The sequence below is a fragment of the Numenius arquata genome, chromosome 2 (genome assembly GCF_964106895.1).
Source record: "Numenius arquata chromosome 2, bNumArq3.hap1.1, whole genome shotgun sequence".
Lineage (NCBI taxonomy): Eukaryota > Metazoa > Chordata > Aves > Charadriiformes > Scolopacidae > Numenius > Numenius arquata.
Genome location: NC_133577.1, coordinates 65,041,444 through 65,067,114, shown reverse-complemented (window position 1 = coordinate 65,067,114; position 25,671 = coordinate 65,041,444). Strand labels below are relative to the sequence as shown.

General features: G+C 40.7%; 1 protein-coding gene across 1 annotated transcript in view; it reads right to left on the bottom strand.

The window, feature by feature from the left end:
* Positions 1–11,859: 11,859 nt before the first annotated feature.
* DCP1B (decapping mRNA 1B) overlaps positions 11,860–25,671 on the bottom strand; it is a 44,212-nt gene continuing 30,400 nt past the window's right edge. Inside the window, exons 6-9 of the mRNA XM_074162088.1 lie at positions 22,546–22,674; positions 20,981–21,823; positions 14,778–15,026; positions 11,860–12,933 (exon numbers count right to left, since the gene is read on the bottom strand). Coding sequence (XP_074018189.1) covers positions 12,853–12,933; positions 14,778–15,026; positions 20,981–21,823; positions 22,546–22,674 — 1,302 coding nt within the window. The 3' untranslated portion in view covers positions 11,860–12,852. The remainder of the gene's footprint in view (positions 12,934–14,777; positions 15,027–20,980; positions 21,824–22,545; positions 22,675–25,671) is intronic.

The following is a 25,671-nucleotide window of genomic DNA, read 5'->3' as shown; positions in this document are numbered from 1 at the left end:
CGCTACAAATACCTCCTTCTCTCTACTCAGTGTGTTAATAAGGATTCGGGATTTGGCAAGGTTATCAGGACAGAGGTATTTGGGCCAAATTAGGGTTGCTCCAGTCTGGCTGGCCTAGAAAGAAGGAGGGTCCCTCCTCTCATGTGTTTCCCTGTCAGGGTCAGTAGATGCAGGAGGGTGCAGAGATAAGTTAGTTGCCTTCATGGTCTGACATTACTGCCTCACCTATTTGCTGAAATGCTGATGAGGATTTATTAGGTAATGACTGTAGGGTGCTTTGGAAATACAGGGTGCTCTCTAATTTTCTGCACTCTTGCAAAGGGAGACAACAGAGCCTTTGGGGCTGAGGACCATATTCTTGCTTGGCAAGTGATCTACAGGGGCAAAGCAGCAAACCACTCCCTTTCCCTCCCCTCCCCTGATTTATTTAGATTGAATTGTCAGTGGTCCAGGGGTCGGACCAAGCCCACAGGGTGGCTTTATCGGTTCCCCAGCAATGGGAGTGGGTCAGGGAGCCAGCAGAGCTGGGCTGCAGTACTCTGCAGACCTCTCTGTAGTGATCCAGGCATTAAACATCTGCTTGTCAGGAAGAATGGCATCAATACAGATGAACTGACTGTCCCCAGCATAGCGTCTGTGGGCACGGGCTCTGCGGGCTGTGGGTTTGCACAATATATACAGCAGTCATGCCTGATCCCTGGGGAAGCTGCTGCACACTGCCGTAGCATAAATAAAGGGCAATGTCTAGGCAGAAAGACTTTTTAAATTTATTTTTTTCAAATCTTTCAAATGTTTCCTGTTAATTTTATTTGTTTTCCTGCTGATACTGAGCATCCAGGCAAGAGCTATTGTAGAAATGTATATCAGCATTGCTGGAATATTCAGAACTCAATTAAAAATCTTAAAAGTTTGATTATTTTTTCCTTCCTTTTGATTTCACAGAAGGGAGCAGCTTTGCCAAAATTCTAGGTCACAAATTATAACATTTCATGCTTTTCTCTTTTGAAAAACAGGACTATTTTTTTCCCCACAAAAATCAGAGGCGATCAGTTTTAGTGTGATTAAAGATAAAAGCTGGGCTTTGGATACATTTTACCACACACTGATGTAGGTGTAGATAAAAACAGTCCATTCTTTCATGAATATTAATGAAAACATGTTTTGTGATTTTAGGCAACCATCAATTGTTATTAAAAATACTCCGACAGTTCTGAAGAAGAGAAAGGGGTGGGGGAAGGGCCCGCAAGGCTTTCCATATCCGATTTACACCATTTTGCAGCAGCTTGTGTTTTGCACCGCAATTACTCTGCAGCGGGTGTGAAAGGTGGTTCCCTGACCTTCGGCTGCTCAACGGGCTGTCGGGGAACCATCTTCAGCCCATCTGAGCACGGCAGCGCTGTCTCCTTTCAACCTCTGGTCACAATTCCAGTCACTTCCCGTCACCCTAAATTGCCTCCGAGTGCATAATTAGCTCAGTCACCTGCCAACTTTCATAACACACGCTCACTCTTCTTCCCTTCAACATCTGACAGCATCTCGTTCGGCGAGCAGCTTTCAAAGAGATTTCCCCTCCGCCCCAGGGGTTTTCGTGCTGTGAGCCTGCCCTGAAAGGATGAAGATACAAATCATGTTGTGCCCAGAAGGATCATTAAACGCCTTCTTTGATTTCCTTCAAGGAGCACAAATTAGCTGAGGAAGCAAACCAGCGCATTTCTTGCTAGCAGTTTTTGGTGGTGTTTTTTAATCCCCATCGGCACGGGATGATGGAGCCAGGAGCCCCCTGTGGTGGCTGAGGTCTCTCCAGGTTGCAGCCATCTCCTGCAGACATGGGTGCTGGCCAAGGAGAATGTCAATCCCCCAGGAAAGAGTGGCTCACAAGGATTTAGCCTGGTTTAGGCACGTATGTTATGAGAGCAAATAATCTCCCTCTTACTGCTGGAACGTGTAACAGTGCAAGGTATATGTCTGAAAAAATCAGTTTCTAGCAGCATCGCTTATTCTGCTTCCTCCTGCTGTTGTCAGCATCTGGGCAGCACGTGGGACAGTCAGTGGAGAGGTCAGGGACAGCAGTCTGCAGCGTGCTTGAAATAAAACTAAGAACTGCATTCACTGCCCATGACAAAAAGTAGAATTTAGAATTGCCAGAGCTATAGATAAGCAAATAATGCACGCATATATTGAAAAAAAAAAAAAAAAAAAAAAAGAAAGAAAATTTGAGTTCCAAGTTGTGATATCTGTCTAAAATCATCTGCCGTTTGCTAAAGAAGCACTCCAACTGCCTGCCTTCTGATTAGCGCAGCACTGAGGTCAAAGTCAACATCTTTCTGAGCCAGAGGCTCCTGAAGTTTCAGACAGAAGCCAAACAGTTGTTCCCCAAGGGATTCCTTTGCAGGAAATCTGATGTGCATAAAAGTAGGCAGAGCGGCACTGAAATCTCATTAGCGACGGTTGCTTGCTGCAGCTCTGACCTTAGCTTAATTCGTTCAAGTGATGCTGGAGTTAACTGGTGTTCCCACTTTGGAGTGGGACGCAGTTTAAAGCGAGATCTACTTGCTGTCCAGGCTTCTAAATCCCCTAGAAGGAAAAAGCATTACCCGGCTCTTCTAGTCTAATGCACAGTCTCACACTCTGACAGCCATTATGGTACTTTATGGATGTGTAGGGGCCAAAATGTCATAGCAGGCAGCAGTGAGGTGGGTGTTGCAGCCTGCTGGCTGGTATTTCTGATGGAGATGCTCTTCTGCTCTGAACACTTACAGCAGCCCTTAGACTGTGATGGTTTTGCCCATTTTCAAAGCATTACGTTGTAAGAAGCGAAGATCACATCTGAGAAACCATGATGGATGGAGTCAGCAAAGCCACTCTGGCAGTGCTGGCCCATGAGCGCTAGCAAATGCTGGTTTGAAGGGACAGGTCCCCGTGATGGCTCTTGCAGGGTACGTGAGAGCTGCACCTAACTGGGAGGGAGAGGGGTGGCAACCTCTGCCAGCACAGGGGACCCATCACACTGTTGGTGGTGCGTCTCAGGAGAGCCCCAGGCAGTGGCAGGTGATGTTTCCACTACAGGCTGGGACACAAGCGTTCCCAGCTGAGCAGCAGTGGCTGTGAGGAGGTGGCTGTGACCTGGCAGCAGTGGCACGCTGTGCTGCACAAGGACCTGCCTTGTTGGCATTAGTGGTGTACATAGTCTAAATTGTTATATCAGGCAGGTCATACTCAAATTTCCCTGTGCACTTTCCAGCTATATAAGACCCTACCAGCCTCTAAGTGTCACCTATCCGTGTGGAGCCCAGTGCTGCAGGGAAACCACAATCAAACACAACAGCTGGGTTTTACAGCATATGTAATTATGCAGCTTTACAGTTAGCCACTGTCTGTCCCCAACACACAGGGCCAGCCACCTCTGCCAGGACACTCCACCTGCTCTGCTGCTCCAGCAAATTCCCCTTATTCAGCTTGCACCTCCACCTTGCAAGCTCCAGCTCATTTAGGAGGTGAATTCCTCAGGCTGGCAGTGGCTCTCTGTGGGTGCCGGGGTGGTACGCAAGGCCAGAGACCCAGCACTCCTCAGCCCACCCTGGAGATGTAAACAGTGCCTGGGACTGTGCAAGTCCTTTGTTGGGACACCTCCAAACTGTGCTGTGGGCTACTGACACAGTCCTCGGTTACTGGTCAGCTTTGTCCCATCTGTAAAGTGCTGTAAGCTCCTACTTGTCTTCTAGAGGTTTTCCAGAGCTCTGCTCCTATTTTTTCCTATGTGCTGATGTCTGGCTCCACATCTACCAACAGCTGCTTTCTCCTCGTCTACCCAAGCAGAAGCAGAAAATGCAAAGGTTATTCACTTCCAAAGCCTTCCCTCCAAGGATGGTCTCCAGCAGCAAAGGGCAGGCTGTTGTTCTTTCTCATCTTGCCGACACGAACATCTGTTGAGGGTGATCAGGAAAGAAAGGAGCTCGCTGCTTTCACAGTCCTCCCGAAATGCCAGGGGGAGGCCAGCAGGCTTTCAAATACTGCACGCTGCTGTCATACACGGACTAAAAGATAAAAAAAAATAATAACCTAACGCACCTAATATGGGATAAGATGGAAGCAGAGTAGGTTGATCTAACTAAAACTCCGTAGAATTGATTGCTTGGGAGGGCTAGGAAAGTTGACAGGCTAGAGTAGCTGTGGAGCCCTTTTCCTGCTTTTTGGCAGAGAGGACACCAATTAGCCGGATTTAGTACGGTGCTGCACATGTTAACCAAGTAGAAAATTGTTATTAGCACTAGAAAATTGCGTATGGCAGTTCAGGGCCAAGAAGGTGTAGAAACGAATGCGGATAATGTACTTGAGTGCACACAGCGAGCTCAATCTCTGTAGAGGTGCTCTGTGTAGATGAAGTGAAAAGTTCCTGCGTTCAGGAGTCAGGAAGGTATTTTATGGTCCACAGCAGTTTTCGGCATTGCTGAGCAGCACTACGCTGGGCCGTGGGCTTCCTCTGGAGCACGAAGACTCGGGTGGCAAAGGACAGGAGCAGAAACAGATCTTGATAGCTCAATAGTCCAATTTATTCTGGCAAACTTGTGTTTGTGGGGAAGTAGCTAATACACGGGAGGCTTTTCCTCTCCCACCGAAAACAGGCTTTATTTTTTATTTTTTTTTTCCAAATTCTGGTCTTTTCTGAAATGCTGGTAGCAATTGCTCACTTCTGGACAGACCATCAAAAACCCTTTAAGACTCCCATTAAGCTGCTGCAATCATCTGCCAGAAGAAAAACATTTCTAAGGAGGAAGCGCCAGAGCAGCTTTGTCAGCGGCACGCCGCAAATCACATCAGAGACTCCAAGCAAAGAGCCGAGGGAAGAGCAGACGCTAATGGGACAGGAAGGATAATGGGAAACTTGCACCGACTGGCCTCTTTAGTGTCGTCTCTGCTACACAGCTGGAAAGAGCACAGTTTGGAGCAACAGCAATTTATTTTTTGATCGATACAGGAATTGCATATGAAAATACTGTCGCTGTTCCGTTCATTCCTGCTGGCTTTGTTCATTCGTCTGGCCTACGACAGGCACAAGGCACACCAGGCTGTCACCTCCCAGCCTGTTGGATGCTGCAGAGGAAGGGAGAGGGGAAGGGATTCCTGCTGGGTCATATAGCACCTGCAAAGGGAAAAAATATAACATCAGAAATCCTGCATTTGTCAGAACTCATTTTTGGTCGTCAGGCTGCTGCTGTTGCCTCTATCTGTTCCTTGTTTTTTTCCATTTTTCCCCGCCTACACACCATGTTGATCTCTTATGAAGCGCTGCATCTGGGAAACAGAGCAGTATGGGCTGTACTGGGGGATTTTTCTGTTTGCCACAAACAAAAATGAAGTGATAGAGAAAGGAGCGAAGTGATAGAGAGGCGCAACTGAGCACCAGTCTCTGCCTTTGCCTCTTGACTTCTTCTGTGACCTCCATAAATCCATTATGGAACCACTCTTCACATCCATTTTAAATGGAGATAATACTTCCTTCTCTTTCCTTTGCAAGAGTAAGATGTATAAAGCACTTCTGGACACTTTGGATCTGTCTAGCTATTTGTGTAAAAGCACTTTTAGAGGCAATGCTGAAGACATAGAAAATATACGTAAGGAATAGAAATCCTTTAAAATCATGTAAGAGTTGTCATGCAAAGATGTTTAAGTGGATTACGAAATCACCACTATTGTCATCCTTCCAAAAAAAAAGAGCAGATCCCTTTGGGTTAAATATTGACCAGACTATTTGCATCCCTCTGTTCTGTACCTGAATTTGTCCATCTTCTCCACCCCACCCACCATCTGTATATTCAGACCTGCTCCCTCAGCACCAGGGTAACTAAACACGTCATGGTGTGACAAGAAGAGTCCCCGACTTTTCTCCGTCTATCACCTCCTACACTGGTGTTTTAGCTCTGAGATCTTCCCATTTCATGAGTCGATTTCTGCAAGGTAGGCATCGCAGCACGTGCAGAGCACTCTGCTTTGCAAAGCTGGCTCTGCTTTGACTGCCTCCTGATGTCTCAGAAACGAGTGCTTATTTATGGTCTTCATCTTCGGTCATCTGGCTGGTTCAATGCACTTGACTTTGAAGAACGTTTATCTGTGGGATTTAGCAGCCCCACATCTTCTTTATGTTTCTTACTTGTTCCTTCTACCCTTGCCTTCATGAAGCTTGTGTTTTACGATTCCTGTGGGGACTTTTCTCAAAGATAACAAAACTTTTCTTTGTTACAGGAGTCATCATCTTCATCTTTGGCCCTATTGCAATTGTCCAGACATTCCTACGTTGTAGCACGCATTTTTGGTAGGATGTGATCCACTTGAAAGTAGTTTGTGGTGAGGGCTTGCTCTTGCATGGCAGACATGGGCAAACATCTCGCTGAGAGAAGCTGCTGTGGAGGAACTGGAAGTGGGTATTATAGAAATTGGGGCAGTGGTAGGAAAAAGGACACAGATTACCTGGAAGCACTAGGTTGGGGCCTTCAGGTGTAGAAACAGGGGAAGGGAAAGGCATATCACAAGAGGGTGAGAGAGCAGGGACAAGCCAGTGATTCTGCTTGCAAACATAGCTCTGAAAGAGACGGGAGTTACACCTCTCTTGCCAAACAGCAAGCATTAAGTATGGGATCCCTGAATTATGTTATGATAGTACAGCCTGACAGATCCTCTAATTCAAACTCTTGGCCACAGCTCGCTGCATCCATGGGAGAAGCCAGAAGAGGCAGGACTTCCCTGATAAGAACCCAAGAGGAAAGCCTCAGGCATAAAAAAATCCCGTTCTTAGATGAATGAGAAATGCAGGCACTTTTACTAAGTGGTAGGTCTGGGGCTACTGCTCAAAGTGGAAAGAAGGCGGCTGTTAGTGAGCCAGGCTGCTAAGCAGCAGTAAAAGTGAAGGAAAACAGAGCTTTTGTTCCCGGCCTGAGTAGCCCTACGCTGGGAGTGCTGCCAAGAGCCTGCACGCTCCTTTCCTCTCTCCCTCCAAATGTTTATTTACAGGCAAGCGCTGAAGAAAAACACAGAGGTGGGTAGGTTTTTTGAAGTGACATCATCATAATCTCTCGCTCTATTTTAGTACCTTTCAGAAGTAGATTTCAGGTACCGGGTGAAGAATCATAGAATAGTTAGAGTTGGAAGGGATCTTAAAGATCATTGAGTTCCAACCCCCTCTGCCATGGGCAGGGACACCTCCCACTAGACCAGGTTGCTGAAAGAAATACAGCACCAGTGGTTGCACCCACAGCTACGTGGTATAACAGAGATGCGTAGCAGCTCTGCATTCAGCACACGGGCCTATGGAGCAGGGTGCCAGCACTTGGGCAAGAAAAACGTTAATATTTATGTAGGATCTAATGATGGGATTAGCATCCCTCTACGTACACGGTAGCAGCTGTAGGACTTTGCCATCATTTCCCGTAGTTCCCTTATGGCGCGAAAGCAGGCTACTCTCTTGCTGATAGTAAGATGTCATCCCTTCTATTTCTTGACTTTCGTTTAGTCACCACATGCCAGAGGGTTTTTTTCTTCTGCCTTTATTGACTGGTGGTGTTTGTGCAGACACATCGTTCTGAACTCAGAGCTTACTTTGCTTTTTGTGGCATTTGTGTCCAAACATAGTAAAAAGGGCTTTTAATTAATATATGCCCCAAATGGTTTCAAAAAATGTTTTTGTATTACATGTATGACTGAAGCTGCTGCTCTCAAAAAATGTGTAGTGACTTCCTATTGTGTGCACCAGATGTTTATTCTAAATTCATTCTTTGGACGTTTTTACAATGTTGCTCACCTATTAAATGGAAGAAGCATGGGGATAACTTGCAACTCAAATTCTTTCTGTAACAGCTATAAAATAAAAGTGTTCATATACCAGACACACTTTCTCCAAAAGCTATTCTTTAAAATGACCTAAATATCTCTTTTTTCTCTTCCCTTTATCTTTCCAGTGCTTATTTCCCGCTTGTTTCAGTAGTTTTCTCAGCTACACACACAAAAGCAATCTGGTTCCTGCATTTCTCATTCACTTCCATGCTGGGCAGATTTATATCCGAACAGTCTGTTCAGGTTTGATGGTACAGTCTCCATTAAATTAAAAAAAAAAACAACAACCAACCAAAAATTAGGAAGGGAAAATTCACCCAAACATCTGCTGTATTGTGAGGGAAGGGGCTGACTGATGTCAGTACTGGTTCAGTACAAGATGGTGGTGGTGGTGGAGAAGGTGTTGGCGAAGGCTAACTTTAGCCCAGCCAATCTAATCTCCCAGGCTAAATTAGGTTTGTACTGAGACTTGCCCTCAAGAGGATCCCGTCTTTCCACTGGCTCTGCAGAGAGCCTGGAGAGATTAGGCTCATGAAAAGTAGTTACCCTTTTGTGGAGGCATCTGCAAACACTTTCATGGATTTCCACGCAGAGCCAAGGTGGGGGATACCAACAAAGTCACATTTTGATTTTTGTGGCATCTTCCGAGACTTAATGTCAGTGAAGAGGTGAAGGCCTTCAGATCACAGTTTGGCAAAAGCTTCAAGCCAGTGTAAGGCAGTACCGCAGCTCATTTCTCCTGCCTCACTTTCCTCTGCCCACATCCCACCCATTTATGCCCACGGCTGCACACCCCGATCCATAGACTGATACAGGTGCCCGGGCTGCTGCCCACTGAACCAATGTAGGTTAAAACCCACCTCGGCATGGAGAGAGCCTCAGCCCGGACTAATTCTGCTGCAATACATTTTACCATGTAGTCCTCTTAATCAAAAATAAAAAAAGGCGAAAAATCAAGGAAAAAGGAAGGAAAGGACTGGTGTGGGAGCAGGGAGTGGGTGGCTGGGACAGGCTGCCTCTCTAGCAGCAGAGCCAGCTTAAGGTGTTTATAAAGCTACAGCCTTTGTTTCTTCAGTGTCCTGCAGAACCACATTTTCCTCCTCCTGTTTGCATACGCCAAGCTATATCCCCCCTGCTATATTCCCAACTCGGCTGCACACAGATTTACATCTAGAGGCCAGAACAAGCTTGTTAGAGATATCTGTGGCAGTTTGGAAAAGACAAGGACTTGTAAGAGTCTCTTAAAAGTCCTCAAGATTAGCAGTAAAGTTTACTGTAGGTTGACTGAGGATTAATTTTTTAGTGCATTATTCATTTCCAGGACTAGAATTTTGCCTTTTTTCTAGGTTTAACGGATTTCTCTGGGTAAAGCTGCCATCTCATAACATTTTCTACATTAGAGCCTCAAATGCTACTGAAAATTGTCTTTTAATTTTGCCTTTTTCTCAACAAGGTTATCCAAGTTTGCTGAAATATTAAACTGATTTTAATATCCTAAAGGGACAAAGGCAGCTCGAATACTCACTGCTTTTATGACTGAAATTCAAAGCTCAACACGTTCTAAATAGGCTGTCAGAGGAGACGCAGCATCCTGCCTATTCAGCTGCTTCCCGCTCCTGGAAAAATTTATTTTGCTGTACAATTTTAATTATCCCCTTTGCAGCTACAACAAGAAGGAGTAAACAGAGGAGCAAGAGAGAGCTAATGAATAAAAATCAAATTAAGAATTTGAATTTTCTGTGAGATGGGCCTGAGGAAATATTGGGATGCCTTCACTGAATATTATGGATTTTCATGATAAACAGTGACAGAGATTATGCTTCAGTATTTCACTGACTTTCTACTCCTTGTCTTCTCACTCTAGTTTAATAGGTGTGGAACTTTCTAAGGAAGTGGGCAGTGGTTAAGTGAACTACACTGAAAACTAATATCAATTCAATGCTGAGACTGGGATTAATGCATAAAGCATCACTGCAGCTTTTGGAATTCTTGCTAAGCCCCAATTTACAAGGTATTTGTTCTACTGGAAGGAAAAAAAAAAACCACAACAAACCCCCAGCAACCTGAAACCAGCAGTATATTAAGAAATACACAGAACAATGATACACATGCACACTGTGGAAGCATCTGAAGCGGAGTTAACGTGATCCTTAAATATCTTCTGATTTTTTGCTTGCTACCTTTTTCAGATTAAAAAAACAGGCTCAAAGAAAGGCAATCCTAACTGCTGTTGCCTTTTCCTCTCCAAAGGCCTTATTACCTTAAGGGCTCCCTAGTTCTAACAGTGTCTTAAAAAAAATAAAATAAAATAGGGCAACCCAAGTGTTCAGAACCACTCTAGTTCAGAGGTGATCTATCAAACCTGACATAAACTTTTTGGTATCTGATAAAAAAAGCTATTAAACAAAATCAAATACCAAAAGGCAGAGATTACATGAGGATACTCCAGGTTTTGCACGATATTGGAAGGCTCCGACTCTATTTCTGGAAAAAGCCTTCTTCTGAGACAGACACTTCAGCTTGCAGTAGAAAGAAGAGAGAAAGGGGCACGGCACAGTTTTACACTCTGGTATGACTCCAAGTTCAGCCTCCAATTCCCCAAACACTTCTGAAGCAGCGGATCCTGCCATCTGAAATGGAAACCTAGACAAGAAGTTTGGCTTCAACTCTCAATAGAATTGCCTCACTACTTTTCCTCTTCTGTCCACTGTTATAAAATTTCTGAGCCTGTTCTATCTTCTTACCCCTGTTCTTGGTAAGCATGAAAGCCAAAACAGCACTTCCCTTCTTCAGCAAATACCCTCCTTTCCTTCACTCCACAAAAGACAAGTTTATGCCTCCTGAACAATCCCAAAAATCCCTTCTAGCATGAGAGAGTGAGAGCAATCCAACTCCATCAGTGTTACTCGGTGTAGATATAACCAGAAGAGAGGGCAGTGAGAAGAAACCCTGAATTAGCTCTATCCTTGTCTGCTTTAAGATAAGCCTCAGCTTGTCAAGCACAGTGTGAATACTAACTTTTGATGCTTGTGACAACAGTAACAGAAGATGTTTAAAAAAATATGCCTCTAATTTTTGTAAATAATACATTACTCTGAAAAGTAATAAATAAGGATGTTTTTAAAACTTCTACATGCCTTTCTTTATAAATAAAAATATTTCCCCCACGACTAGAAAACCTATCACAAACACAGCTTGAGATGCTTAAGGATTATTTTTACCCACCAATTACAGAAGTTCTGCATGTCAAATGAGGTCTTAACTATGTGTCCCCATCATCTTTAAATTGCACTCTCAGATAATCTAGCATCACAGACAACAATTATGCATGTATTTAGTTTCATATAAACTTTTTTTGTGTGGATTCCAATTTCTTCCACACCAGTTCATTCAGAAAGAGTATCAATTAACTCAGTAGAATCCCATACATTACAATGGCTACATAAATTATTACGGCTAGAGAATCAGAATTAGGACTTGCTATCTTTGAAGTCTGCCCTTCCCTTAACATGCTCTTTTCACTGAATCTGCAAGAAAATGGAACTAGAATACAACTTGGTCTCTATGAGCTACTTAGTGTAGAAAAAGTCTAGCAGTTTTGTAGGCATGAGTCTCTTGGGGTTATTCACTTGTGTGTAAAGAAAGTAGCTCTTGACTTTTTTTAAAATATTGATTTAGAGGCTTTCCCAAGGAATGTGAGCAAATCTCCTCCCCCTCTGCCGCCCCCCTCAAATGACACTCCTACTAGAGAAAGGCCAGATGTTTGGGGGTGAGGGAAACTGTTTGAATCATTGCAACTATACTAATTGAAACCTGCATCCTAATTGACACTGAAGAACCTTCACAGATGAGGCTATCGATTCGTGCTTACATTAATGCCCATAGTAAAGAAGAGTGTATACTCATGGATTACAGATCAGGTTCTCTGCACCCACAAAAAAAAATGCCTCCTCAGCAACAAGTTTGGGTTCCTTAACTGTAGCAAACTGGCACTTCAGCAGCAGATACTAATAAAAATATACATAAAAGTTCTTTCAGTCATTTATTCTAGTTGATTTAAAACCTCATGTGTCTTCTGCCAAGTGTAAAAACATTTTCAAGTCATACAAATACAGGTGACCCAACAATTCTAAATACATAGTCCATGGTACAATAAAATGAAATCAGCACATAGTAGGGATTATCCATTTTATTTTCTTTAGAAATGGATCAATGAAACCACTGTGCTCCAGGAACACACTAGAAAAAATTTAATAGGACTTTTACACCAGGTAGCCTTCACCTTAACAAAGTTGTACATTGCTTATAATAATGCAGATTGGATCTGGAATAATAGAAATATGAATCCAGTGCCAGCCCAGAGCTACGCTGATAGAAAGTACATTCACAAACAAACCTTCCCCCCCGCCCCCCCCATTTCTTCAAAACACCTGCAGAGTCCCATTTCTACAGCTAGCTAAAAATACTCTTGTTAAAATAGAAAAAGATTTCTCTACAAAAATTTGGGGGAAAGCCATGACATTTCAGCTAAATTGCTTTACAGACAACTAAGTATGATGATAGATCAGTCTTCCCAAGACTTTCCCTTCCAAGATTTCGCCTGGATTTTCACGTTCCTAAAAATAGTCCAACATTGCCACCATGTGGTCACAGTTGCATCTGACGTCTCCCAGAGAAAATCCATGACAATAGTCAATGAATAACCACATTGCAAGTGAAAAAGGAAACTGAATTCTGAGATCTAAGTGGGGAGAACTGCAGGGGAACCAATTCTAAGTATGGACCAATATAAGAAAAATAGTTTAAGATATTCTGTGATTAAGTCTTCAATATTGTGACACTCCCCTCCCTAAAGGCACAATCCATTTCTGCTTACTTCTTCCTCAATACAGCGTGTACTTCCCAACAAGCAAAATCTATGTATATGCAAAAGACCATTCATTTCTTTAAATGTAAACATACTTGAAAAGTTTGAAACCTTTTTCTGGAGTTCAGGAAGCAATTCAAATTTAATTTTAAAATCATCTTTCACATAGACTTTTTCATTGCCGCCTTTCTCACACTGAAGAGATATGCTTCATAAATAATATTTAAGAAGTTGTCGTCATTCTGAAAAACAAAACAGGTAATTGTTAGGGCACGATAGGCATTTTGAGTGAAGAGATTAGAAGGATTTTCCATTTCATAGACCAGCTACTTTTCAACCTTACTCTGTTTTAAAAAGTGAGCAACAGGAAGGCTATTTCCTTTACCAAAAATATGTATTATTTTCAGGCCTTGCTAGTAGTCTTAGAAGAACTGGACATGAATATAAACTTTACTGCAGCAAACACGACTGTAATTTCTATAACAAGTAGCGAATACACAGAAAGCAGATTTTCCAAACTCACAGTGGATTTAACCTGAATTCACTATTCTTGCATGATAATGCGGTGACAATACAACCCTGTAATTTTTTCTCTTTGCCCTCATTTAACTAGGTATTTCCTTAAGTAGTTTCCTCCATTAGGTCAATGATGATTTCAAGCATGTCTAAAGGAACCTTGAAACACCCTGAGCTTTGATCCTATACTAAATCCTACCTGGGCAAATCCTTGCATCTTGTTTAGCTCTTTTGGACTTAATGCTCCTAACTGAAGCTGCTGCTTCTGCTCTGATAATTGTTTAACTTTTTCCTTCTGAAGATAATTTTGCAAGAATGGGTCAACTCACATTAAGAACGTATGTCCCAAGTAGCTCATATAAACATTTGAGGATAATTAAATCAAGATACTATTTGAGGAAAATCAAGAGCATCTAAGACTGTGTAGTTCTATATAATGGAAAATAAAAGGTAAGAAACTGGCAGTCAATAATTGCCAGGTAATTCAGTTAATCCTAATGACCATCAAGAACAGTGGGGTCAAATATACGTTTTACAAGTACAGTTCCAGAGGGTAAAATCCGATTTTCCTTGGCTTGTTTCCTTTTTAACTTCATGTATGGTTTTACTACTATCCAGATACTCAAAGTATGTAAAGACAGGATAATGTGATATTTTTGCTTTTTAATCCTAAACTAAAAATACAGGGAAAAATGAGAAAAACCTCTAATTTGTTAAATTTGTTTTCTTTCTGAGTCTATAACTGAAATTGCATTTTAAGTAACTTCAACATTCCAATTACTCTTAGTTTTATTCCAAAGCCATCCAGGCACATAGTTTTGGCCTACAAACTGGACCCTTAAACCTGTGTCTCTATTCTTTGTGCTTTGTAGCCAGGTCTTTAGTTATATAATCTCTCCTCAACTTCTACTCTTCAGATATTCATCACATGGCAAGTTAAGGAAAAAAATATTCATAATTGTTCATATCATCCCAGAGCAGTAAACAATCATCTCATGTTGTTGATGCTTTGTCACATTTAAACCTGAAAAACTGCAGCAAAAGGAATTTTAACACTTGAACTAGAGAATTATACTGAATAAACTGAACAAGTATATTTTTAGGTTATCTAACCCATATTTTAAAGTTGCTCACACTCATCCTGCAATTTTAATTTCCCATCTGAATTCCTCTTACTGCTAACACGCATCTCTGAAATATTTGGCAGCTAGGATAATCACCCATTATTTATCTTAGCTAAAAATATAATAGATATCTCTCTGGCTCATAGGCCGACCTTATGAAGCTTTCAGTCATCTTTGTTCTTTCTGTCAAATTTATTATCTTTCCTGAACCCAAAATTGGCTGTATTAATCAAAATGCAGTTAAGCCAGCAGTGTGCAAAGAGAGGCTATCACACCCCCCAGCCTACACGATAGCGCCCCATTAACATGCAGCCGTAAGCACCACAACTTTCAACGTATATTTCAATTATTTGTTTAGCCTCTGGATAGACAGATGCAACTGATTATAGGGTGTTTATATCAAAATGGGAATTTTAAGGAAAGCAGGAGAATTCGTGGTGCTTTACCTGGATCAGGTGTAGAAGTGTTTCCTGCAGCTGCATCTTCGTCATTGAGCTGCTGTTGACCACAGATGGCTCTGGGGTTTGCAGTGGCAGGAGAAGGCTAGCTGAGCTAGCAGCAGGTTCCTGGTTTGCTGCTGCCAAGCGCCCGGTTTCATTTGCTTTTGGTGGAGCAGGTGTGGTCTGAGTGAAAAGCATTGGGGACATCAACAAGGTAGGAGTCACAGTGGCAGGAATGCGTTGAGGTGAGATTACCTGTCCATACAAAACCAAAGTCATCAATTAAACCTATCATCTACTTAATTCTGTGGGAATAAAGATGATGAAGACTGCAGACTAATTGGCAACAGGTCCAAAGACTGCTGGAGATCGATACAGTTATGTGAAACTCCAGCTCAGGACCACCTATATGATCTATATCCAGATTAAAAGGTCTTTCATCCAATTTGAGATTGCAGCAATGGATTGAAGTGTCATTAAGTCTGACAGGCAAATGATCTTAGGACAAGAGCATTTTATTACAGAAAACAGACTACTATTAAATATCAGCACTCTTCGAGAATGCAGCTGTAAAGTCTTCCTACGTAGGGACAGTAAATCATTAAGTTTAATATTTGAAATATACATATGTGCAAATACCACTATTAAAGACTAACCCTTGTACCTAATACTGGAAAATTTTTTTGAAATATTACTTTCAAATTACTTTATGAATATATGTGTATATATATATATACACACTTTTTTTTTCTTCTCATTTTACTTAAGGAGAAGGAAAAGGAAACAGATTAAGTGATTTATCTAAAGAGCCACAGTGAGCTGGTGGCACCATCAGAACTGACTCCTAACCAACACAGAGTTGACAAAATCAAAAAGGCCCTCAAAGAGAGGGAAAGCTTTGATGCTGTAGTAGTTCTGCAAGTTGTCTCAGTATCACGTCCACGCCAACACGCAAAGATAACATGTCAAAGAATTTTTGCTTTTAAATTTCACAATGCATCTTGGAACTATAAAACACGTAGGACTAGCAAAAACTATCAGATATAATATAGAACATAATAGAAAGCTTATTCACTCGATTTGCAAATATTAGAGCTCTCTCCAGGTAATTCTAGTAATAAACCTTAATCCTAATCAGCCATCTACTCATTATTCAAATATCTGATCTTTTTTTTCAAAGAACAGCTCATATAAAGGAACTAACAGGAACTCCCCCAAGGTCCTCTCTTTTGGACTGGAACATGATTGATTGCTCCTGTATGAAGGTGAAAGGCTACTGCATCACTTCACTCTGTGTCCTGGGTTACACTTCAATTTTGAAGAAAAATTAAAATTAGGAAAATAAAACTGAGGTTTATCTCCTAGGTATGCAAAACACCATAGTTTAATATAAAAGAACATTCATATTTTCGTAGTTTGCCTCACTCCTACTTATGATTGTTCTACCCAAGACATTTCTGAACAACATTAGTTAAGACTACAATACAAAGAGAAATAGAAATAAATGAGGAGGACTGAGATCTCATGTGGTTTTCTGCAAAATTTAAGGAAGCAGAAAGACTAAGGATCAGAAAAGGTTTATAGATATCAGAAAGCATGCAATATGCACCAAATGCAAAAATCTCCCAGTACATGTTTTAGGTAAATATTATTCCTGTTTCTCAAATATGGAGTACTAAAAACTGAAACTCTTGACCTACAGCTTTTTTTCTACCCCGCAGCATGTAATCCTAACAGAAATCATGAAGTCTGTGTTAGAAGCTCCTCAATGAGTTAGGCATTCCTAACTCACTGTAGGTTTGCTTCAAACAGTAAGGCAGTGCACGTTTTTGCACCTATGCTTGAAAAACAATGTTCATTTTAGAAGGAAACCAATGTAAGTAAGTCCAAAGTGACATCCCTCTGTGGAGCGAGACCTTCAGATGGTGCACAGATGTTCTCCTGCCTGTGAAAGACTCACTACCTCCAGACACTTATCACAACGCTTTTGCTCTACTCATCCATGCAGCTGAAGTAATTTCTCTTTAATTTACCTCAAGCAAAATTGGCAGACTTTCCTTAAACCAGAAGACTCTTCCTAACGTGATTTAAAGAATGCATATACAAACTGGTCTCCAAGGGCAGAAACCTCCAGCAAAGGGACGATGGTAGCAGCTGGAGAAGATAAACTGCCCCACTAATACAGCTGAATCTATGACAACGTCAAAGATGATGACACGTCCTTCAAAAATCTTAAGACATTTCTCTCTAGAGTCTAAGGCAAATAAATAAAACCTGAGACAAACGGTGCTCTTAATGATATGCAGTTACTACTTTTGAATATGTATACATGTTGTGGTTTAAAAGACATACAGAAAAATATTTGTTTTCTCTGGATATAAACGTCTTTTTGGTAGGAATTGCAAAGCATATGGAAACTATATGAAATACGCAACATTGCCATCTACTGGTGACACAGCTAATACCTACAGGTTACTCCAAAACAAAGTATTTGTATCAAGATGAATAGAAAAATATATGTATCATTTTTTCAGTGCACAGCATTTGTTTCTGTATGCAAACATTAAAATGCATTTTTTGCAAACAGTTTGTGCTCAAAGCTTCTGTCATTTAACAAACTTTTACATAAACAACATTTAAAAAAAAAAAAACATAAATGTGAATTTTCATTTTATATTTAGTTCAGATCACATTCAGTCACTGGGACAACCGACACTCATCAGAAAATGCAATGCTGATCTTGGCATTACTGGTGCAATTCCTATAGCACCATGTTTTTGCTGAAAGCGCTGAAAATGCACTGTGGGGTCATTAAGAGACTTTGGGTCAACCTTTTAGCTTTGAGTAAATTTCTCACAAGATGTAACAGCCCTTTCAAAACGCTGTTGATCTACTTCTTCCCTACAGAATCTAATCTAAGTTGCTTGTTCATCCAGCCTCTAATGAATTATCTCCAGCTTTATGGGGTCAACACTTAAATCTCTGAGTCACTAATAACAGAGTAGGAGTCTACCGTCAGTTGTGCAGCAATGAAGAACAAAGAAAAGTGTGCAAAATAATTGCTGCAGCATATAGTATTCCTTCTCTGAAGCACAAATGCTCACAAAGATATCTGTTTGATACTCTGCGTGGCTGCTGGCAGCGAGATGACAAGATAGCTGGCAAATTCACGTAACACCATGAACTAAGGAATGCATTGGATCTCCTGTAATGCAAACTGGCACCCGTTGCCGCTTCTCATGCGCGTAGAATCCCACGCACATCAAGCGCTCCTCTGGAACATCAGCACCTGGTGGGTGCTTGTGGGCCTCTAACTGTTTTTAGTGGCATTGCTTAAAACTAAGAATATTTAATCTAAGAAAGGTTCAGAAACTTTAAAAACAGTTACTATTAAAATAAAGCCTGCTACAATGCTAACATCGCTTTGTCTTTCAAGTTTGAGAATTTTTTAATTGATGTTTAACTACAGAATCTTAAATTATTTCTCAAAAGAAGTTTAATGTACCTATCACATTCCTCCTGTGCATGTTTACAGTCTCATACTGACATTGCAGTCAGGAAAATTGAGAGGTAATGGTGCAATGCTCACACCGAACATACTAGGAACCATGCACATATTCAGAAGATGTAACACTATGTACAAAATACATTCCGGATGAAAAACGCTCCAAGAAATGAGAAAAATGGGCTGCAAGATAAGTGGCCTTCTGAAGAAAAGATAAATTTGTGTCAAGGTTATTGTAAGCACTTTTAAAACCATAATTCTGATTAACATAAACACTTAAGCATGCACGTAGCTATAATCGGGATAACTCACGCCTAACACTAAGCATATGCTTAAAAGCCCACTGCAGATTAATGCTTTTATATTGCATCTTAAGCACACGTTACTCACTGTCCACATAAGGAATACTTCACAGAGTAGCGCTGGCACCAGACCAGACTGAATGTTTCCATGTATTATTCTTCAGCTTTTGCTTTTTTTCTTCTCTTTTTTTTTTTTTTTTTTTTTTTGGTAACTGGTCTCTTCCTTTCCATGTGGGAGATCACAGTTCTTACACCATATGGAGATGCAGCAGAAGCCAATTTAAACTTGGACTTGTAATGTGTCAATTGTGGAAAAGACTATTGCTTTCATTTTCTTAGTGCTGCTGATGGATTTAGGGTGTTCCTTTAATACAATTTTTCCAACACAGGACACGGTCCAGATAGCTCTCTATTCCTGTCAGGCTTTTTAGAGTTTGCTTTTTCTGTATGCTGAATTGTAGTAGAAGAGGCAATACCAAAAGATAAATAATTACAGAGAACAAACCTTTTGCTGCGTTTGTTGTCAGAATCTGCTTTGATCAATTTTGCATGAGCATGTGCAGATATATTTGTGCCAATTCAATTTCATTCGAATGTCTGTCTGCAGGCATGGCAGCACTTAAAGCCTCTGATCTACAGCAAGGATGATATTATAAAAAGATTTACATTGGTTTTAAAAGTTGTTTCAAATTTTTATCTTCCAATTTATTTTCAAAAGTAGGCATATTTCATGTGGCTAATTCATGGCATTCTACAGGAACATAGACTTGTTCCTTCATTTTTAGCCTCTCCCCCTTTTTCTTTTTTTGGCATGTGAAAGAGGCCATCCCTTCCAGATTGCTTTAAGTGTCCTAAACAATCATTAGTCATACTTTCATTATCATTTTCAGTCGATGTATTAAATCTCATAAACAATACTAAACGTGTCAGAAGAACTGCATCTAATACTGTTTTGCTAGCAGCTGTGGCTCTGTCACCCCATGAAACCACTCCTAGGCAGTCTTAGTCTACTTGGTCTGGTCACAGCCATGAAAAGTGAGACTGAGTTGTCTCCTGAGTTGCCTTTTTTTTTTTTAAAAGGTGAACTTGCAGCAATAATCACAGTGAATGAGACTTGTTCCAGTGAAGACTTCTCTCTTCTCACAAGCTATTGTTCTGTACGTAGTCAAGCAGTAAAATTATTGAAATTACATGGTCAGACCTCAGTAATTCCCTTTCCATACTGCAACTAATGCTGGCATCATTTTCTTTTTCAAACATGCACAAAGTCATTAGCCATATCAGCATCTATATGGATTTTTCATTTGAAAACATATCAGCATATTTGCCATTTTTTATTTATGCATACTGACATATAATGTATAGCCTGGCACTTGCTTCATTTCACTTTTACCTTTAGAGCAGGAATGTCTTTTGTTTCCATGCTATCAGTACATGTACCAGTGAATCGGACGATCTCTTTCATTTATAGCAGGCAAGTTCCATTCCCAGTGAAAACAGAAGTAAATTTTTGTGACTCTGGATCCTCTTTTTAGTCATTAGCACTTCACTGGAAAGTCTGTAAGCAACTGATCCTGAATAATTTCAATGACTAATCCCCACCAAATGCTTTCACAGAGATTCAGAGTCATGCTGCTTTAATTAAAAGAATAAAAATAATGATGGCTATTTGCTATATCAAATTCATCTTCCTCTGACCTCTCTCACGGAATTAGAAATCTTGACCCGTGAGAGTGTTAGTGACAGATGTGGCACCTAATTGTTAAATTACTATTTCAGCCTCTTCATGTGTAGGATAACTTTCTAGAATAAGGAGGATTTTTGGAGCATGCTGAAGTATTCTGTAGCCTTTCATGCAGGTTTTTAAGAAGTTGCAATACTTTACACTGAAAAGGTGAATGCTTTTTCATTTGGATAAGTAACTTCTAGGCTGCAATATAAGTCAGACTCCAGTACAACACAAGCCTTGTGGACAGTCTGTCCACAATAAAGGAAGTTAAAAGGGGCTTAGATACGTCCTCAAACAGGACATTTAAAGACATTTAAGTGTAGAAGATCCTGTAGAAAATTAAGCTGTTAACAAAGACAGTAGTTGTCCAGGATGAGGCATTTTGTAATTACACATGATGCTTTTCTGAAGAACACAAAAATGCACTCATGAGAGAGACATAGTTTCTTGATATCTGAATTTTTTTAAGACAGCAATCTGACTTTTAGGGTCCCAATTACCAGAATTAAGGGATTCGGTTTGCAAAGTGAATTATGTGCAACATGTGGTAAGATAGTAGCAAGAATACACTGGCCAAAATGAAACAAAGACTAACCTTACAAAAAACTAAATTCAAAAGATTGCTAGATTTTTATTTATTTATTTAAAATAAAGGTTGAAGTTTCCCATTTACCTGAAAGAGAGCGCTCTGTTTTTCTGTACCCGGTGCCTTTTCTATCCAGGAATCCAGTGGTTTCAGCGTATTGGTATTCTGAGTAACAACAGGAAACTTAGCTGCCAAGGTTGGTCTGCTGGATACGTGCAACTGTTGTTCTTGTTGCACTATCTGGAGTTTTTTCAGTAACTCCTGAGGTGAAATCACCCCAGAATTGGCTGCTTGATTGCCAGAGAGAGAAAGTGGCTGTCTAGGAAGTTTGGATTGTTCTTTACCAAGTGTCTGAGACTCCAAAGTCTGGCCTGGTAGGGAACCATTGAAATATACCAAAGGCGGCTGGCTCATATTATTTACTGTTGCTGCTGGTGCTCCAACAGCAGCAGGAGTCCTGCTGAACACAGAAGCTGTTGAGTTCACAGATGCTGTTGCGCTGGGGTCCATTTTAGTCACTGACCCCGACTGACTCTGTAATTTCTGCAATAAGCTCTGAGTGCCAGCAGTATCCTGAACTACATGAGATGTTGCGATACCATGAGAAGTCACAGGCTGGAAGAGTCCTGTGAAAGTCTCACCCCCAGGGTGGATATTGCCATTTTCACAGAGCCGGTTCTCAGGAAACTCAGCAAGCGGATGAAGGTCTGTCCCACGCACCATAAGCTTCTGAATGGCAGGGCAAAGCTGTTTCTCTGCAGAGGGCGAATGCCTGCTAGGTTCTTCGTAGGACAGTGAGCGTACCACGCCCTGCCTGACAGGAAGATTCTCTTGATGCTGTTTATTAAGTGGTGGTTCTGAGACATCTGGCTTTTCTTGTTTTCCAAACAGTGCCGTCAAAGACAAGTGCTGTGGTTCAGGATCCACATTCTGTGAGGGAACAGAGGAAAAAAGTAAACATAGTCCCCTCATGCTTAAGTTACATTAAATGGTGACAATATTTAGCCAGCAGTATTCAAGGAAAAGCTGAGAAAACTGCTATGCTCTTTTCTCCCAAGAGGATTTTTAATAGTTTTGTCACATAGGAAGGGCAAGAAGACAGTTGTCAAGCTGCTAATGTGGGAGAAAAATCAGTGAATCTGAGAGATAGCAGTGGCTTCACTTTAAATACCATCAAAGAGCATCTTCCCTTTCAGCCATCAGTACAATATTAGTAAGAGATAGAAATCTCCCCATGTATGAAGTAGGGCAACTTCTTGGGCATCTCCCTATCACAGCTGAATTCAGCTTTCAGGCTTTTGCAGCGTGATTTAGCTTGAAGATATATCAAGAGACTTTTCTTTACTTAGATTGACTGAATTCACCTAAAAAAAAAAAACCAACTCAAAAAGTACGATCACAACAGCATCTGAAATTTGAAATACTAGTATTTTGCCATTGCATCAGGATAGTATGCCTGCAATTTACATGCTCCCACATCATATGGTGGCGGTTGGGGAGCTTTTTATAAAACAGATTAGTTTTGCATTAAAATCATTCCTTACAGCAGTTCCACCTCAAATTCTTGCACTGGCCTTCTGACTCGAGTAAATAGTCCTACACAGTTAGTTGATTACAGTAGCACTAGTCAGAAAACACACAAAAGATTTTACCTTGTTTTGCTGAGATATTCGCTGATGCTGATTTTCACTAGGCTTCACTGGAATTGGTTTGATTAAGTTGGGGTTGTTATAGATTGCAGAGGAGCTGGTTATTTGTTTTGGCTCTGAGCAGGTCTTACACTGCAACAGAAAATAAGTATTTTTTAGTTAAGTGTGACAGTATCTTTTCCTTTACTGCTCCACTGCAGAAAAATACAGACATAGCCAGGTACTCAATAACCAAAAACGCTAGTTGCAGCACTGATAATGAAATGTTACGCTATTGAAAGAACTGTAACAACTGCAACCTAATTTTCTAAAACCACAAAGCATATGTAAAAATAAACACTTGATTCCAAGATTTCCTGAGTATGAGGCTTCCACCTAATTTAAATCTCAGTTCTTCATCTTCTGCTTTTCACTTACTGAAAAAAAACATAAAATAATTTTTAAAAAGCACCTTAGAAACCAAGCAAGAGACATGCTCTTCCTGCATCAGTAGGCTCCTAGAAGTAGTTTTGATACATGAAGGATTAATGTGCCCATAAAGAATGTTTTAAATGCTTTTTGCTAAAAACTAGAATTATAACTCAAGCTCTTTTACAAAATTATTCCACGTTGTGGGAACTTGGGGGATGCATAGGAGGTATACCTGCACAGAAAAATAACTGAAGATTTAATCAAATTTGTGGAATCAGTATGTTTCCTTATTAAATACGACAGGATTAATAACCATATTTCTAAAAAGATGGGCAGAGACATATGACTAAAAGTGATCAGGCACATGGAATGACTGACGTATGAAGAGAGAAGACGTGATTTAATTCAGAAAAAGTGCACAGAAAATGCCAAATGAGAGAGAAATAATAAATAGAAACGGTGAATACGATGTCTTATTGACATTGTACAAAAAATAAGAACATCATAAATGAAAATAAAAAAGCATTGAGTATACAAGGAATACTATTGTCATTAGAAAAGAAAACAGTATACTGGAAGTCACTGTCACACAATACAATTGAAACCAAGAAAATGGAAAAATTTTTTTAAAGAATCATCTAATAAAAAGTTAATCTTGTCTGACAAGAATATAGTTAATTAACAAATTAAAAAACAATAATAGTTAATTACCTGAACTTGATGGGCTCTAAATTTTATGCTGCAGGACTAAAGGTTAGGGTAAGGAATGACCATTTTCAGCTTCTCATTCTTTCCTCCAAAGAGCCCAGTCTTGTGTATTACCGAGGACAGAACTCTGGACTGGACAGACTGCCAAACGGACACACAGCAGAGCCACTACTGTGCAATTATGAAATTATCAGTGTCCTTTCCAGAACATTCCAAGACAAACTCCTTAGGATTCAAATGTGTTAAGTGAGAAAATAACCCTCACCCCCAAATACACAAAACTGATAATGTAATCCATTTCTGACATCTATTGCAACAGTAACCAAAGATACACTGGTTCCAGGGCTGCTCTGTAAAACTGGAGTACTGCATCCAGCTCTGGAGCCCCCAGAAGGACATGGACTTGTTGGAGCAGGTCCAGCGGAAGGCCATGAAGGTTATCAGAGGGCTGGAGCACCTCTCCTGTGAAGACAGGCTGAGAGAGTTGGGGTTGTTCAGCCTGGAGAAGAGAAGGCTTGGGGGAGACCTTAGAGCAGCCTTCCAGTACCTAAAGTGGGCCTCCAGGAAAGATGGGGAGGGACTCTTTATCAGGGAGTGTAGCGATAGGACAAAGGGTAACAGTTTTAAACTGAAAGAGGGAAGATTTAGATTAGATATTTGGAAGAAATTCTTTACTGTGAGGGTGGTGAGACACCAGACCTGGTTGCCCAGAGAAGCTGTGGATGCCCCATCATTGGAAGTGTTCAAGGTCAGGCTGGATGGGGCTTTGAGCAACCCAATCTTGTGAAAGATGTCCCTGCCTGCAGCAAGGGGCTGGACTAGATGATCTTTAAAGGTTTCTTCCAACCCAAACCACTCTATGATTTATATTCTTTTCTTTAACATGATGGGTAACATACTCTTGTATATTTCACAATGAAATCTGCAGAATTTAAATAATACCCCTCTTTCTCTAGGGTGTTTTAATAGACCGAGTTCTTCAGAAACTGTGAGTACCTTCGATTCCACTGTCATACCCTGCATGATCACAGAACTAAGCATATAAAAATGAGGTGAGAAGGAGTAGAGTTTAACAGAGTTATCACTATATGAGCGTTTTTCAGACCAAATCCCTCAGCAAAATGAACAGCACAATACACAAAAGCCTATAGAGAATGACATTGACCTGACTTGGTATCATTCCCATGATTTGATAAGATGGCTAGTAGGCTGCTATCAAATACAGGGAAGTCTACTGAAGAGACAAAAAGCTTGTGATCATTTTAAAGGAATCTGTAACTACTGCAGCTCAGAATACAAGGTCATTTTGTCAGATGGTTAGCATGGCCTTGCTGATGAGTGAAGTAGGAGCACCAGCATGACATTTTAAGCAACTGTCAGGTGGACAGGTAAAGAAGGTATCAGATAGCATCATCATCAAACAGCAAAAAGCTGCATGAAAGAAATGTCACCATGCTCTTCAGTGATAGAATCAGAACAGTACTCATCAGCTACAACACATGACGATTACTACATCTGGCTTCACAGGCCTGTCCTTTAGTCATGAGTCTTGTTCAAAGCTATGCTCCTACAAAAGGTGCATAAGGAATCAAAATGACATAAGGTTAAGTGAAAGAAAGGCTAAGCAACACTGAAGAAAAAAAACCAAAAACAAACAGACAGACATATGTGATGAACATAAATTAAAAAAGAACAAGACCAGCACTAAGGATGTTTTAGGCAAGTTTGGTATAGTCAGAGACATTTGAGGCAAACAACTGCTCTATGTTGAGATTTCATAGTCTACCTGTACAATATGAAGCTCAAGTTGAATAGGACATTGTCAAAGGAAACTGATAATGGACAGGCATGGTACCTCAATATTGCAGTTCTGAAGAAAATACCACGTCACATCTCGATCTCATGTTCTGGAGCAAAATCCTCACTTTGCGACTTGTGAGCTGCAAAGATCTGTCAAGTATAAGAAGGAGATCCTAGAAGGTCTGATACAAGGAAAGAAGGTCAGCCAAG